Source organism: Aythya marila (genome assembly GCF_965140915.1).
Source record: "Aythya marila genome assembly, chromosome: 6".
Lineage (NCBI taxonomy): Eukaryota > Metazoa > Chordata > Aves > Anseriformes > Anatidae > Aythya > Aythya marila.
The window spans coordinates 12136858-12152729 of NC_139047.1; the positions used below are offsets into that span (position 1 = coordinate 12136858).

At 35.4% G+C, this 15872-nt stretch overlaps 1 protein-coding gene across 3 annotated transcripts in view; it reads left to right on the forward strand.

Moving 5' to 3' along the window:
* BMPR2 (bone morphogenetic protein receptor type 2) overlaps positions 1-15872 on the forward strand; it is a 133013-nt gene that overhangs the window by 104937 nt on the left and 12204 nt on the right. For 2 of the 3 annotated variants that reach the window (XM_082764066.1, XM_082764065.1), the window contains 7 exons: positions 1472-1582; positions 2083-2174; positions 4210-4440; positions 8876-8990; positions 10583-10743; positions 12490-12637; positions 13618-13754. In XM_082764066.1, coding sequence (XP_082620192.1) covers positions 1472-1582; positions 2083-2174; positions 4210-4440; positions 8876-8990; positions 10583-10743; positions 12490-12637; positions 13618-13754 — 995 coding nt within the window. Of the gene's footprint in view, positions 1-1280; positions 1370-1471; positions 1583-2082; positions 2175-4209; positions 4441-8875; positions 8991-10582; positions 10744-12489; positions 12638-13617; positions 13755-15872 lie in introns of those variants that run through there. The other variant, XM_082764067.1, reaches the window with a different exon arrangement.

A 15872-nucleotide genomic window follows, 5' to 3' on the forward strand; every position in this document is an offset into this window, starting at 1 on the left:
TTGAATTAATAATTTAGATAACAATTGTAACTTATTTTTTAATCTCCACACAACAGAAGTCCCAAGTGTTATTGCACAGTATAGTGCTTTGTGGCAATAGTTTATTTTCTTAGTGAAACCATATTTTACCACAACTGATAGTGATGGCATTTCTTTTGACAGAACAACTTTAAATTTGACAGTGTAATGATTACCATGAACTCTCTCTTATTTAAAGGATTTATCAGATATGAAGTGTGTGTTATTTTTGATGGCTAATTTTTCAGGTGCTTTTCAGATCTGAAACTTCCTCTGTACACGCTGGGAATTGGAATAAATGAATCATGTTTAATTTCTTTTAAAAGTGGTTCAAGTAGAATGAATTTGTCTGTTTATTCAGCTAGTGTAGACTGGGATAAATTTTATTTCAGTCTCACCTAAAAATTTACCCAATGTTTAAGCCTTGCATCATTATATATTTCGTGGTTTTAGAATAGCTAGGTCTCATTACAGTCTTTTAAGGAGCACTTTTAGCAATATATAAGACAAGTTTAAACATAGTTCCCAAACTTGGCTTTAAAGCCAATGTAAATGAGATCCTGTAATGCCACATTCCAGTGATTCAATCTGCAGTAATGAATTTCTATATTAAAGTGGCTGAATTTTTATATGCCTGAAAGAAGCAAGACTGGGGTCTCATGGGGAATAGCACCAGGCTAACCATTTAAGATACTAACGATTTTTTTCATAAACACCCCCCCTTCCCCAACAAGAACAAAAAAAGAGTGAGATACATTTTGGCAAAAATCATATTTGATTGAAAAAAAAAAAAAAAAAAGCTCAGTGAAACTAGTTATTTAATTTTCAGTGTTTCATTGTTGTTTCAGGTTGCTTTATATTTTACAGTTTGTCTGTCTTTGTGAATTAAGTAAAGAGAATCATATTAAAAATGATCCAAGCACTGACACACAAAAAAAAAGTATTTTGAAATACAAATAGGAAACATTATTCATCACATTTCAGCATTATTACCAAATTTTACGTTTACTTTACGTTTACTTTACGTTTACTTTACGTTTACTTTACGTTTACTTTACGTTTACTGATTTTCATTCAAGGGTGGGGTTAAGGTTACAAGCCTGATTCATAACAGGAAACTTGATGAAGACACTGATAGCAAAGCAAGACTATCAGTTTGGCTTTGGATGGCTGTGCTGAACTTATCTAGACAAAAAGACTTGCTTCTGGGTTTTGGTGCCTTTTTCTGTGTGTTGGCAATGAAAGATTGAGGAAAGCTGCAAATGAATGTGCATTCAGCTGTGTTTGAGCTGATCAGCTCCCATAGATTTTAGGAGGAAAAGTATTTTAGTGCGAGATCTTACAAACCAGAGTACGTTTTTTTTTTTTCACTGCTGTAATAACAGTTACATGTTTTATAGCCTTGACTTTTTCAAATTTACAATTAAAGGGTTTTCATTGTGTTTTCTTTCAGATTCTTCTCATTCTTTTCATCGAGATGAGACGATAGTTATTGCCCTTGCATCTGTCTCTGTATTAGCTGTTTTGATTGCTGCTCTGTTCTTTGGATACAGAATGCTTGCAGGTAGTGTTTGATGATCCTATTTTTTATATTGTTCTTTTGACTGTTTCTCAAAATTTTATTTGTCTTGTCTTCTCTCCTAGTCCCTATTACATGTCTGTATGTAATGCTTCTTTCTCTTCTCTGACATTTTATGATATCCCTTTCATAACAGTTCAGAGAGATTTATAATAATTTCTCTTAAGTTGGCATTTTGAGGCTCATTTTTCCTCAACAAATCCTCTACTCAACATAGCTTAAGTGAAGCTGTAAACATGCTTTACACTAATTGCCAATGACAATCAATTATCAAAACGTGTGTAGCAGGTAGCCTTATATCAGCACCTTCACTGCTGATCTCGCTAACTCAAAAAGTTTACAGGATTCCTTCTTATTTGTCATGTCCACGCTATGTGTTTCTAACAAGTCCCAGGTAAGTTTTACTTTTGCTTATAACATGGCCAAAAAAAAAACCAAACCCATCCTCAAACTGCCTGAATCTGTTCCCACCCCTTTCCATACAGGAGACCGTAAGCAAGGTTTGCACAGTATGAACATGATGGAGGCAGCAGCATCAGAGCCCTCTTTGGATCTGGACAATCTAAAGTTATTGGAGGTATGTGTTCAACTTGTTTCTTAATCTTCGTTTTTATTCAGTGAAAGACTTGTGGTCGTATCACTTCTCACTTACAGTTACAGCAATAAATGTATCAGTGCACTTCTGTAATCTTTTCCTCTAGATCAGTTTAAAAGCAAGAAATAGAAGGTTACAGCAATTATGTTTTGCCTGGCTTTGGTAGCAATATTGTTGGTATTAGCTACAACACATTCTACCTTAAAAAGAAAATATTAAACAGTGGAAGGTAACAGATGCAAGGGGAGTTGGAATGTGCTGTATTTCAGCATGGCATCAAAAATCCTTCTTTTTGCTTGACACTGCTTTAAGTACAATATCCTATGGTAGTAATTTGCAAAGCTTTGGTAACATCATTGGAGCACAGAACTGACTGCAGATAGGGCTGTATATTTCAATAGTAGTGCTTTTACGTGTTGTCATTATTCACAGTGAGGTACTCCGTATTTCCATGGCAACTAGAGGCCAACCAGAACTTTCCACTGAGCTTGGTGTTAGATGTATCACCAGAAACCTGCAGAATTTTATGCTTTCAATTGTTATATGTGGTAGAACTTGCATGGAATTTTTAAAAGCTTTTACCTAAAAATAGATCAATAGAATAACTGAAAGAAATTCAGTGATGCTTTTTTTTTCTTGCCCATTAGAAATTACAGCTACAGATGGAGGCTGCAGACATGTAGTCCTCACTGTGGTGTGCTCTGCGCAAACCCGGAAAGCAGACTAACTTGCAAAGAAATTTGTGTGCCCTCTGCCAACAAAAAGTACTTGAGGTAGAGTTTACAAGAGTAGAAAAGTACATATTGTAGAAGTGTGGCAAAATCTCAGATGAAATTACTTATATTGATATACGGTCTTGGAAAAAGCAGCAGTTTTGTTGATGGGGAGATCTACAGAATCTTCAGTCCTTTTTCTGAAATCCTAGGAGTTGCCACCTCACCTCCAGCCATAGGGTGTTGCAGGACAAACTCTCTTCACCTGTGTTTGCCTTTTGTGTCTCTGTGGGTAGAATACTTGTATATTCTGTATTTGTACCTTGAGGTGATATACTGTCACTTCGCAATCCACGTTGAGGACTCTGCCTTGGGAGGTCTGAAAAATGGAAAGTCTTGCCTGTTAAATGATACTTAAGTTTAGAAAACTTTCCTGTTAGATAATTTTATTGTCTTTAAAATCATTACTTTACAATCCCTTCTGCTTCCCCTTCTCCTCTATTTGTAAGCATTTTAAAAAGTAAAAAGATGCTTGTTTCACATCTAGATGTGCCTGTAAATGATTTGAATTCAATAGATTCTTAAATTCTTATGTAGTCAGAATGTTTTGAGGTTTAGAAACTAGGACTCTTCATGAGGGTGGTCCAGGGTTCTGATTTAGAGCAGAGATCACATCTTTCTTTAGTTGCCATGGAGATGGAAAAGGCTTTTCTGTGAAGACTAACAGTGGAGGCTAGAATAAAGATTCACAGGTAGCAGAGAATTAGTTATTTCTTTCTGTTAAAACCTGTTTACTTCTTTTGGTATCTATCTTACACTGCAAATGCATATTTGTCATTATTAACTTAAAATGTACGGCTTGTAAAGCTACCCTAAACCTAAAATGTGTAGCTTAATGCCTGTGATCTCTGGAGTTGATTAAAATTGATCACGTAAAAGCTATAAATGTTCAGTAGTCAAAAGTTTAATTAAAGAGCTTTTTCAGCATAAAGCTTATTGATTTTATTGATATCCCATATGAAGCTGCTGAATAGATTATTTATGATTTATTTATTAGGTGTTCAGACTATAGATCAATGTAGTAAGATCTAAGTGGGCCTATGCTAGGGTTTACAGCTCCAAAATAACGTTTATGACAGTATTCTAATTCTGATTTTCAGTACAAAATATTTAATAATTTTACAGTGTAATTCATTATAAAGGTTGGCATATAATTGTTGTAGAGTTAAAATTTTGATTTTGCCTTTGCTTATTACTTAGTGAACTAATTATGTTTGTTTGTTTGTTTGTTTGTTTGTTTTCAGTTGATTGGCCGGGGACGATACGGAGCAGTGTATAAAGGCTCCCTAGATGAACGCCCAGTTGCTGTGAAAGTATTTTCTTTTGCTAATCGTCAGAACTTTGTTAATGAGAGGAACATTTACAGGATTCCACTGATGGAACATGACAACATTGCCCGCTTCATTGTGGGAGATGAGAGATTCACTGCAGACGGGCGTATGGAGTACTTATTGGTGATGGAATATTATCCCAATGTAAGTGTTTCAAATAAATCAATTGGATTAGTTTAGATTCCTAAGAATAGCCACATAAAAAGAATGCACTTCAGTATTGGCCAATAATTTGGAGTTCTTGCACAGTAGTCACCTTTGCCTGGTGTAATGTGAAAAAAATCCATATAAGTTACAATTTTAATGAAACTTAGCGTGGCTTACTGTAACACCCTTTAAGGTTTCTAAATTACTACTATCAAATCTAGTCTTAAAATGTAGTCTTAAATTCTTGGTTTAATATTTTGCTTTTGGTTACAGGTCACTTTTTAAAATCAACTGTGGGATAATCGAGGACAGTATTTGAAGAGTTATTTTTGCATAAAAATATATTAATCAACTTAAAACTACTTAGTATTAAAACATTACACCTCTATTATGGTATTTATAACCTCACTTAGTAGCTGTAAATGGCAGGGTGTGTTTGTTTGTTTGTTTGTTTTAATACAATGAAACATAAGGCATCCTGTTACCTTTTTTAAGCTTTATAGGGAATACCATATTTATTTTGTTGTACCACATATTGATGATATAAAAGAATTCTTAAGAAGGCTGGCTTACTTTCAAGGACTGTATCTTCCTGTATCTTCAAATTTTCTTAGCTAACTGGGTGCTTACCTCCTAAAATTCATTTATCTGAGTTTGTGACTCTGTGTGTGTGTGCGTGTGAGTACAAAAAAATGAAAATATTTTTAAAATGCAGACCATAATTGTGAATTGCTTATCACAGAAAATCATAAAATATGTGTTTGAGGGGTTGCATATATGAAAACGCAAAGATTTACATTTCATATTTTTTTTCCTTGTGTATAGAAAAGGATTTTAACTGTTCTGTTAAATAATACTTTAATGAGCTTTTTGGTCTCAAGTAAGTGAACTCATTGTATTTATTCCAGTGTGCAAATGTGATGGCTGAAGCTTGATTGGTTAGGCAGCCAGTAGGACAAAAGCTGCTTATTCAACTAGCAAAAAGAAACAGAACAACCACAAATAGGAGTAATGATGGCCTTTCTCTTAAGATGTTTCAAGTTCTATGTATATGCTTGCATTGAAATTTAAATTGCTTTTGTGTATATAAATCTAAATATATATGCAACTTTAAGAAGACAACCTATCACTTCACAAATGTAGAACGAACATTTTAATTGAAAATTTTTAAGTGAGAACATGCTTATTTGTGTCAGTTTATAAGAGAAGGACATATAAGAAGAGATTGCAAAGACTAGAAATGACTATAGAAAAGGATGGTCTAGTCCATGCTATATGCACAGTGGCAAAGCACTTTGGCTCTGGCTTTCTGTGTCAGGGTAGGCTTATTTTCAGCTGAGTTCAGTGAAATCAATTGAGTATTCTGCTCCTGGTAGTGTTTAACATAACTGTCTTAACAGGTGATCTGGCTTTGCTGGTTTCTTGAATTAAATGATTTTTAGTTGAAATGTAATTTGGTTGAAAATTGTGTTGTTGCTTCTATAAACAGGATCAGTTAACAATCTGATTAAATGCACAGATGAAGCTTATAACATCATATTATCACATTCTTTCCCAATACAGTATTAAAAACAGCAAGATTAGCCTAAAATCAATCCACTGGTGGCTTGGAAGTCATTGGAAAAAGTGCACAGCAGGTGTAATTAATGCACAGTATGGTCCTTAATTCAGTGAGCAGATGTTCTGCTGTATGCTGAGCTAACAGCAGGGAAGAAACCCTGCTGTGGAAACCCTACTAAAAGGAAATGGCACCATTCAAATTACTCATAAAACTTACTTCAATAAGGGGCAGCCCATGCAAGATGTACAAGTGAAATACTACACATCCAAAATATCATTCTCCCTGGAAAAACTTTTCTTATTGAAAATAGGAAAACACAAAATGGAGCATTTTCACACAGAAAACTGTTTTTGTTGTTGCCTGGGTGAAAGCGAGACATACCAGATTAAACCAAATCATGCTGTTATCCAAATGCATTCAGAAGGATGAAGGTAGGGGAGCAAGTAATAAAAGGGAGGATATGTGTATAGGCTAATCAACATGCTATTGTGATGGTACTGTGAGGTATGGCAGGTGAATAAGCAGTGAGTAAGTTGCAAGGGATGGCACAACACGAAATACGGAAAATATGGAATAGTCATAGAATTGTGCCCCTCATATTCAAACATTCATGTCTTTTTAGGACAAATGAAAAATTGTTGTAAAACACATAGTAAAATCTTATGATTGTTAGAGCAAAACCATCATTTTAATCAAAAGTCATAATTGGAACAAATATCATCAATTTAACATGTAACTCATGACTCTGAAAAAGAATAATCTCATTTACAAATCTCTATCTTGACTAAAACTTTTTCTGGTTGTCCTTTATACGGCACTTGACTAAGAATATAAAATCACAGTTCTCAACCAGCTTAAAAATATATAGCAGTTACAAAACTTCGGAGCAAAAAGGTCTTGAAGTTGGTTTGATCTTTATACACTATTTCCCAGTTAGACTACAACAGTCCTGTTGGCTCCATAAGAATGGGTTGGAATTTCAACCCACAAAACTAAGAAAATCTTTTACTGCACCTAAGTTTCTGGCAGTCGGTCCTTACATCCCCCAGAGAATGTTGAGGAAAAAAAAAGTACAGTATATATAGCGCAGTAATTTGTTCAAAGCAAACAAGGAAACTGTGTTCTAATACCAGAATTGCTCACAGCCTCTGGAGCATTGCACTGTAAGAATCTTTGCAATGAGCACTATAGCCGTAATCATACCTGAACCTAAAAAGTCTAGTGCTAGGCAGGAGCCAAAAACTAAGTGGGAGGAGTATACATCAGAAGTGGATGTTTTGAACTGTGCAGTCTATCTTCATTTACCTTAAGTTTATATGTAGACAAACTGTTTTATCTCAGTATTTCATATTTTGTAACTTAGCACTATCAAATGTGGACTTGAGTAGAGAGAGGATTAAGCCTGAGATTTAGGCCTCAAGGAGTAACAAGAATTTTTGCGCACCCCTGATTTAGGATTTGGGGTTTGTTGCTATGGTAAAACTGAAAGGGGAAAGAAGCTAATGCATGCTTGTATTTCTTAGAGCTTTAAAAAAAATAAGGTAAAATTCTTTATATTTCATTACTAGATGGATTTTCAGCTTGTTGTTACTAAAATGTATTCAAAGTTGGTATGACAGTATTTTTGCAATGAAAAAGAAAATGCTGTATAAACCTGCGTGAGTGATGTTTGGTCTATGTTTTTGCCAAGAAGGTTATCTGCTTATAGGTTCCTTATTCAGTACAGTCTAAATCTGAGAAGTTGAAAGATATTTGTAATTATATTAAGGAGTAAATAACTGGAGTTTAGTTTTAGTGTTGGATTAAAGAAAATAAAAATCTAAGGCTTCAGTCATTTCAAATCATGATATCTATGTGTATCCACCTGAATTGTGCCTATGTTACATACCTGAATGTTGACTCCAAATGCACTCAAATGGCAAATACCCATTGTTGTTTTTTAATCAAATGTCACTTAACTCATTTTGTAATATTATTTTTTTATTTGCAGCTGTGATGGCAAGATGCTATGTACTGGTACATCTTTGAGATTAAATATTTAAACAGTCAAAAGGGGATCATCAGTAGTCATAAATAACCATTATTTTATAATACATGTACAGAGAAGACTGGACTTACTGTTATTTATGCATGGGGATTTGCTTTGTTTAAACTGAGCATATCATTATGGAGGACTGTAGAAAAAACTGCTCAAAGGTATTACAGTTTGCAGGATCTGGCTCTTGTTTCAGTTCAAGTTTCTAGAATATTTCAGTGTCACAACTGACACCCTTTGTTCTGGTTTTCTTTGAAGATTCTACTAGAAATTAATAAACAACAACAACAAAACACAACATGATGTTCTTTTTTCCTGTTTCTTCAGTGTATGTGGACTCACTCCTATTTGGAACCTTTATGTTTTTTTTGGTTGTTGGTTCAATGAATAAAGATATGATAGCAGGGGAGATGCAAGTCAGGGATGTTCTCTGTTTTTCTGTAAATACTAATGGTTCAAAGTCTGCTAATTAGTCACCCTGGCTGCTATATCTGCAGTTACCTTTCTCCTTCTAATGTTCAGAGAAAGGACTTTTACAGAAGAGTATAAGAAATGCATATATTGCTTTTGTTTTATAACTGTCATTACTACTAAAGGCAACCCCTATTATTATGCAATGTATGATAATTTTTCTGTTCTACTTCCTTACATAAACCAAATGGCACCACTAAAAATTAGTGAAAATCTTGTGTTTTATAATATCTGTGTATACACAGAAACAGTTGCAGAATTACACCTTTCAGTAGCACTGGATAAAACTGTCCTTCTTAAAGATTTGTACTTAATTATTCAACTTGATAAATATTTTAATTCAGTACTTATTTTATTTTTGCTAGGGTTCGCTGTGCAAATATTTGAGTCTCCACACAAGTGACTGGGTGAGCTCTTGTCGGTTGGCACATTCTATAACTAGGGGCTTGGCGTACCTGCACACAGAGCTACCTCGAGGAGGTAAGGCTGGGAAGGGATGCTAAGGCGTTCACGATATTCCTATTTCTGTCAGGTAGAAGATTCCTGCCTTTCTTTTTACTTTGTGACAGTACAGTGAGTAGGAATGCAAATAGAGATTACTCAGTACTTCTGATATGTTCTTTCCTTTGAACAATTCCCTCTTGTGGGCTGTGCCTATGACACTTCCATGAAAACAGGGAGTAAGAGCCAGCAGAGTCCCAGAGACAGGCAAGAGGAGGAGGCAGAGTTGTGCAGTGCTGCTGTATCATGGCAACAGATTACTGAAGACCTGAAGCACTGGATGTCTGTCGAACAGAGATCAAGCAGATGGAGTGTTCTGTTTATTTTTTGCAGCTCAGGCACAAATCAGCTCAGCATTTTTGTGTGTGTGTGTGTGTGTGAACTGTATACATAAAAATAATTCAATCTTCTAATACCACTGTAGTTTTTATTGTATCTCTTGGTATTTGCTGAAGGGTGTGAGCATAGTCTTCTCTGTGTACAAATGATACTACCGTTTTTTGTGTTCTATTAGAGTGTTGGATCTGCTGTTGTATTGATATATATCTCTGCTCATCTATTTCAGCCAGAATTTCAGCCATCTGAAATATCATGATTATATAACAGGTATTCTGATATCTGTGATATAACAAGCTGCAGAATATGGTCTGGCACTGAAGCATTAGCTTTTGGGCAGTAAATAAAAGGATGGTAATCTTAATTCCACATTAAGGTGCTAACATTCAGATTAAAGTCCCAAACCATATATTTCAAATGTTAAGCATCAACTCTAGCACAGAATGAAAACTGAAGATGCTGTTAAAAGTGCCAGGCTGAAAATACCTAACTTGGTATTTCTATGTGCCATTGAAACTGCAGCTATCATCATTTTGAAATGTGCAGACAGGTGTGTCCGTTAGCAGCCAGAAAATGTGTAAACCTTCCATCATAAAGAAGAGACAGCCATAGGCTGATCTGTAAATGCTACAAAGGAGCTCATGGAATAGAAAGAATTCCACAGTAAAATTGGTTCTATTGTGCTGGTGCTCTTACTAACTACGTAAATTGCACATAAACTGGGAACAACTGAGATTACTCTTTGGAAAAGATCAAACTCCTTGCAGGATTAACATGTTCAGCTCCTCTAGAATAATATTATCTATGTATCTTCTGAATAGGTGCCTATCTCAGTTATAATGTCAATAGTTGGAGCTGTATTTGACAGAGGACTGTGGATATGAGAGAGAACATTTGGAATGGCTGTCAGGTCTGTGGCAGCAAGTCTATGCTTAAGTACACAACGTCTTCCCTGCCAAAATCATGCTGAAATATCCCTTGGAAAGCTAAATGGCAAACACTAAGCCTGTGTAACAGTAACCTAATATGCTGTATGGATATGGTGAAGCTATGAATGCCAGTCGGTTTTCAACAGATAGCATACTGTGGAGTTCATTATAAAGAAGCAAAAATGTTAGTTTTCTAAAAGTTAATTTTCTGTTTATAATAGGTGAGCAGACCTAATGAGGTTCTCTGCTTTTGCTGAACAGTAGAACTGCTCAAATAATAACAAGCACTTTCATATGTCCAAATAGACCATTACAAACCTGCAATATCCCATCGTGACTTGAACAGCCGCAATGTACTGGTAAAGAATGATGGAACATGTGTAATTAGTGATTTTGGACTCTCCATGAAGTTAACTGGAAACAGACTAGTACGCCCAGGTGAGGAAGATAATGCTGCCATTAGTGAGGTAAGTATAAATAAAGATAAGCCAGCATATAAAGGAGGACAGATTAGTATGACAGTAACATTGAGAAACAGTTGTTATAAGGTGAATATTAAGGTGGTACAATTCTTTTAAGGGGCAGTTGGTGCAATAGGGGTAGAAGTAGCTGAAAACTTGACAGGATGAGACTGATTTTATTGTCAAAATACTCTAAAACAAACCTAGCATTTTGAAAGATTGGCAGCCACGGAGTTGGAAGTTTTGTGTGTGAGAGATTATATATGCAAGGTAGCTTTGGGTACAAGCCCCTTTAATCTTGTTCTGCAAATATTACTTAAGTCTAAACATTCTTTGGAAGTCAAGGAGTTCCCCCACACATATGCACCCACATCCTACAACCATTTCTTTGTGTCATCTGTAATTTTATGGACTTCAAATGGATATATCTGGGAAAATAAATGCATGTAGAAAGACATGGACCATCTGAGAAGGGATCAGGACAGAATAATGGGGGATGCTCGAAAGAGTAACCTCTGAGAAAAGACTGAAAGAATTAGGGTTATTTCATCTACTGAAGTACAGATACAGACAAGTCCTCATATATGTAAAGTGCTTAAAAGAGAAAGGAATAAACTATTCAATTTGGATAGGACAAAAAGTAATGGCCTTATGTTGTACGAGGGAAAGTTTAGGTTAGTTATGAAGAAACATTTCTTATATGTAGAAGACAGTGAAGGTCTGGAAAGGACTGTTGAGGAAGGCTACAGAATTTGCATCCTTTCATGATTTTAAAGGAACACTGTGGAAAAACATCTGCTAGATGGTTAGATATATTACATATATGAGCAAAAATATGCTAACATCTGAACATAGGCTACTCAAATACAGTGAGAATGAGTCTTCTTTAAACGAAGACTAAAAGTCCCCCAAATGCTTCAGTGTATTTGTTGTCTATGTGCTTTTACAGTAAATCTTTACATTTAATTCAAAGCATGTCTCGCAGTACTAATCAACGTCCCTTAGAAAGCGTTACAGTAATAATACCTAGTGCACGGGTGCTCTTTTTAGATCTCCATTCACCGAATGAAGAAACAGGGAAACCACTGTTTAAAATGCAGGGATGTGGAATAGCCCTTTAACAAAATACTGTCCTGTAAGGGCTGATGAATATCGGCTCTAATCTAACATCGTCCCTAGTGGAAATAAATAGATGCCTTCTAAAGCTGTTAATAACCTTCGAATAAGGAAGATGTAGGGATAAGCCTTGCTGACAGTCCAGCAATAACAGACCAAGTTCCTTGTTCAGCAGCATCCCTCCCGTTATGGTATGTGCATTGGTGTTAAACAGAGTCGTTTCAGGAAGAAAAAACATTAAACTATATCTTGCACATGAGAACACTGAATAAGGGACAATGTTATTTTGTTACAGTACACATGAAAAAGTGACAGAGCTTGGGAAGGACTTTATTACGACTAGGCTACTGATATGAGTCTAGAAGATGAGGGTATATATTTGACGAGAATTGCATTTTCCATCTTAGCTGTAGAAAACTGTATTTTTCCATCTTAGCTGTATCCTTTTTCTAGCCAAAGAAGTATGTCTTTAAATATTCTTCTTTAAGGATATTCTTCTTTAATATCCTTCTTTAAGGATATTTAAAGAAACAAACAAAAACAACTACACAGAAACCAAAGACCACAAAATCTTCATAATGAATTGGATTTGGACATTGCTTCTTGATTTGAAACTTGGATTTTATGTTTTTCCAGGTTGGTACAATCCGTTATATGGCCCCTGAAGTGCTTGAAGGAGCAGTGAACTTGAGGGACTGCGAATCTGCTTTGAAACAAGTAGATATGTATGCACTAGGCCTTATCTACTGGGAAATATTTATGAGATGTACAGACCTCTTCCCAGGTAACTGAAAAAAATAGTAGTAGAAGGGAGTACCAGCAACCAATGTTATCCTAGCCATAGCTTTTTAAGTGAAGAAAGGAAATACTTTTATCAGTTATTTTCTGCCATTAAGGCGGTGCCATCTAGTGGTCAAGATTGTTACTGTTCATACTCAAATACACTGTATCGTTAAGCATGAATCATGCTGACAGACCTCAAATTGCCTGTTTAAGCAATTTGCAGGCTGCATAGTAGTGCAATTTGAGTGTTATTTTTATTGTCCAGAGTTTATGAACGTTGAGAGTTGGGTTGATGGCAAAGACAGTACTATGAGTATTTACAGCTGATATGGGGCCTGAAATATCTTTCAGACTTTCAAAATGAATAAATGGATGGGAAAGTGCAGTAATTTAATATGGCTTTTAGCCATTCATACTTTAATTTATGATACTGACATTGAAAATTCAGGGAACTAAACCTGTAAAATAAAACAAGAGGAAATAAACTGTAAAAACTTAACATGTGAGAAAGTGTAGCGACCTCCATCTTCTTCTTCAGCTATAGCATATAGAATTAATCTGGCATGCAATATTCCCTCTGTAGTCAAACAGCTACACATTACATGCAGGGACTTGTAATCTGTCTGGGCTTCCTCCCAGATGAAGTACACTCAGTCATTTACGTTTCACAGACATTAGGTGTCATCCTCGGGCTCCTGGACATCCTGAAGGTACCCCTCAATCAGCAAAGTTTGGAGATGCTATCCTTTGAGAGGTTCCCAAACAACACAATTCAATTGTTCATTTAATTTAATTCATTTAATTCAGATTTTTGGGGGATAGGAGGGCAGGGTTTGAGGGTGGAGTCGCAATGTCTTGATAGACAGCAATTTTGATACTATCTTTCATCACTTGAAAGCTCTTGCCCTGCCTTTTTTTTTTTTAATACATATATATATACATATATATGTATTTTATTTTCATTCTTTCTTTTGCGAACAGGGGAGTCTGTGCCAGAGTACCAGATGGCTTTCCAGACAGAAGTCGGAAACCATCCCACTTTTGAAGATATGCAAGTCTTGGTGTCCAGGGAGAAGCAAAGACCAAAATTCCCAGAAGCATGGAAAGAAAACAGCCTGGTGAGATGGAACATTTAGAAATAAGCAATTTATAGGGTGTTATCTGGAAAGTAATTTTCAGTATGCATGAAGTTCCCATGTATTCTCTGTATACTGGATGAGGAACATAAAGGTATTTTTTTGACTTTTGACATTATATAAACTAGTAACACCATAAAATATTTGGCAAAATGTAATTATAATCCTCCAATACCGAAATTTTATAAACATTATAATAAACTATTTTTGAAGAGGAGTATAGTTCTCAGAATTTACAGAGGCTACATTTTCTAGCAACTGTTTCGCTATAACTACATTAGAAATTTTATAGGCTTCATTTGATCTACAATTTTTTTCTACAGTATAAACAAAGTAATGTTGTTTGTTGTTTTGAATTAGTATAGCTATGGCTTAGAGTCTTGCTTGCTGCTGCAGGCCAACAAGTTACTGCAAGTCAGCTGAACTCTGGTGAGAGTCTGTGTGCTTGCTTTCATCTGCAGCAAAGGTGAGGTAATGCAACTCCCCTTAGCATAGTGGAGGTTCTGTCTTTTATTCCAAGCAAAGTAAAACGTGAACAGTTACTGAGTTCTACCTGATACACAATAGGTTGTTTAAACTAAAATACATTGACTGCAAGTATGGAAATTATGTATTTGACTCATCTAAAAAGATATTTTTATGAATTCACTTTCTGAAGTTATGCCCTTCAATCTTCAGAGACTTTGCTACTTGATAAGTATGTAGCTACTGCACAGATAGTGGGGAGCCTAAGGCCTCATCTCTGCTGGTACTTGTAAATACATATGAAGCCATTTTCAGAGAGGAGCATAGCCTCCAGTGTTAACACTGTTATAAAACATGTTGCAACTGAGTTGAGAGCTTCATAGAGAGGTTTTCTTATTGCATGGTTTTGTCCAGACAATCTTAACAAAAGTAAAAACAAAGAAAGAAACAAACAAGCAAACAAAACCCACAGACATGTTGGCAAATGCAGTATTGGAAGAACCCAATGTTGACAGCTGTTTTTGAAGACAGTTGTAACTAAAACAGTTTAAGGTTGGTTTTGTTTTGCAGACTACCATTTTCAATGTTTGTTTTAACAAATTGGTAGACTCTATTATACACCGACCTAATAACAATTCCTGTATTTAAACTGCTTGACACATTCTTTGGGGTGTAATAACCTACAGTTCGCTTATAGGTATCAAACAACCCATTCCACCCTGTGCCAGTCTAGGATGACATCTTAAACGCTCTGAGATGTCATAGAAATATAAGATTCAGACAACCTAACTCTGGACCAAGGTCCTTACCTCCTTTGTCTCAGGAATGGGATAAAAGACTTCTGCCCATTATATAGAGCTACATTTACATGTTGTGTTAAAACATCTTTGTGCAAGTTCATCTATTAGATAAATGTATTTATCCTTTTCCTTTTAGAAATAAAAATTAAAAAAAAAAAAACTATTGTGTAGGTCACGTAATTAAGGCACTTTAAGGATGTGGAATCCTAATTTTATGATTACTTTTGCAGTCTGCTTCTTGAACGTGTTATGATATAGACCTTGTATAGTGGTTATTGTTTTTCACAGTATAAATTAACAGATGGTGTGTATAAAATAATATCAGGCCTATAAACTGAGTAGGGATGTTACCATCATTTATCTCATTTTCCAAGCCAAAAGCAGGAACCAAGCTTGATCTCAAAGGTTGGGACTGAAGGCTATCAGAAGAAAAATAGAATAATGCAGATTTATTCCCTTTATTCCCTTTCATCCTTTTTTATGAGTTGTAGAACTTCTAAATAGTAGACTTTAGTGTAGAACTCTTTGAACCTGAAATTAATAGAAAATACAACATTATGGTAAATGTGAAGCTCTAGAACTTTAGTCTTGTTAACTATCTGTACTGTCAGAACGGTGGTCCTTTCAATATCCTTAAAACATTGACAGGAATGGATCATCTGGAAGAAAGACTACTAAATGCTACTTAGTTTTCTTTCTGGTGAAACTTTTACGGGAGAGCTTTACAAAGGAGTAAGGCAAGAGATTAGGATGTCCACTGACTTAAAGATGCATGTAAACTGTGTCTAAATCAAGTACTAAAAGCTGAATGAAACCTTTTTATTTAGGGAGAGAA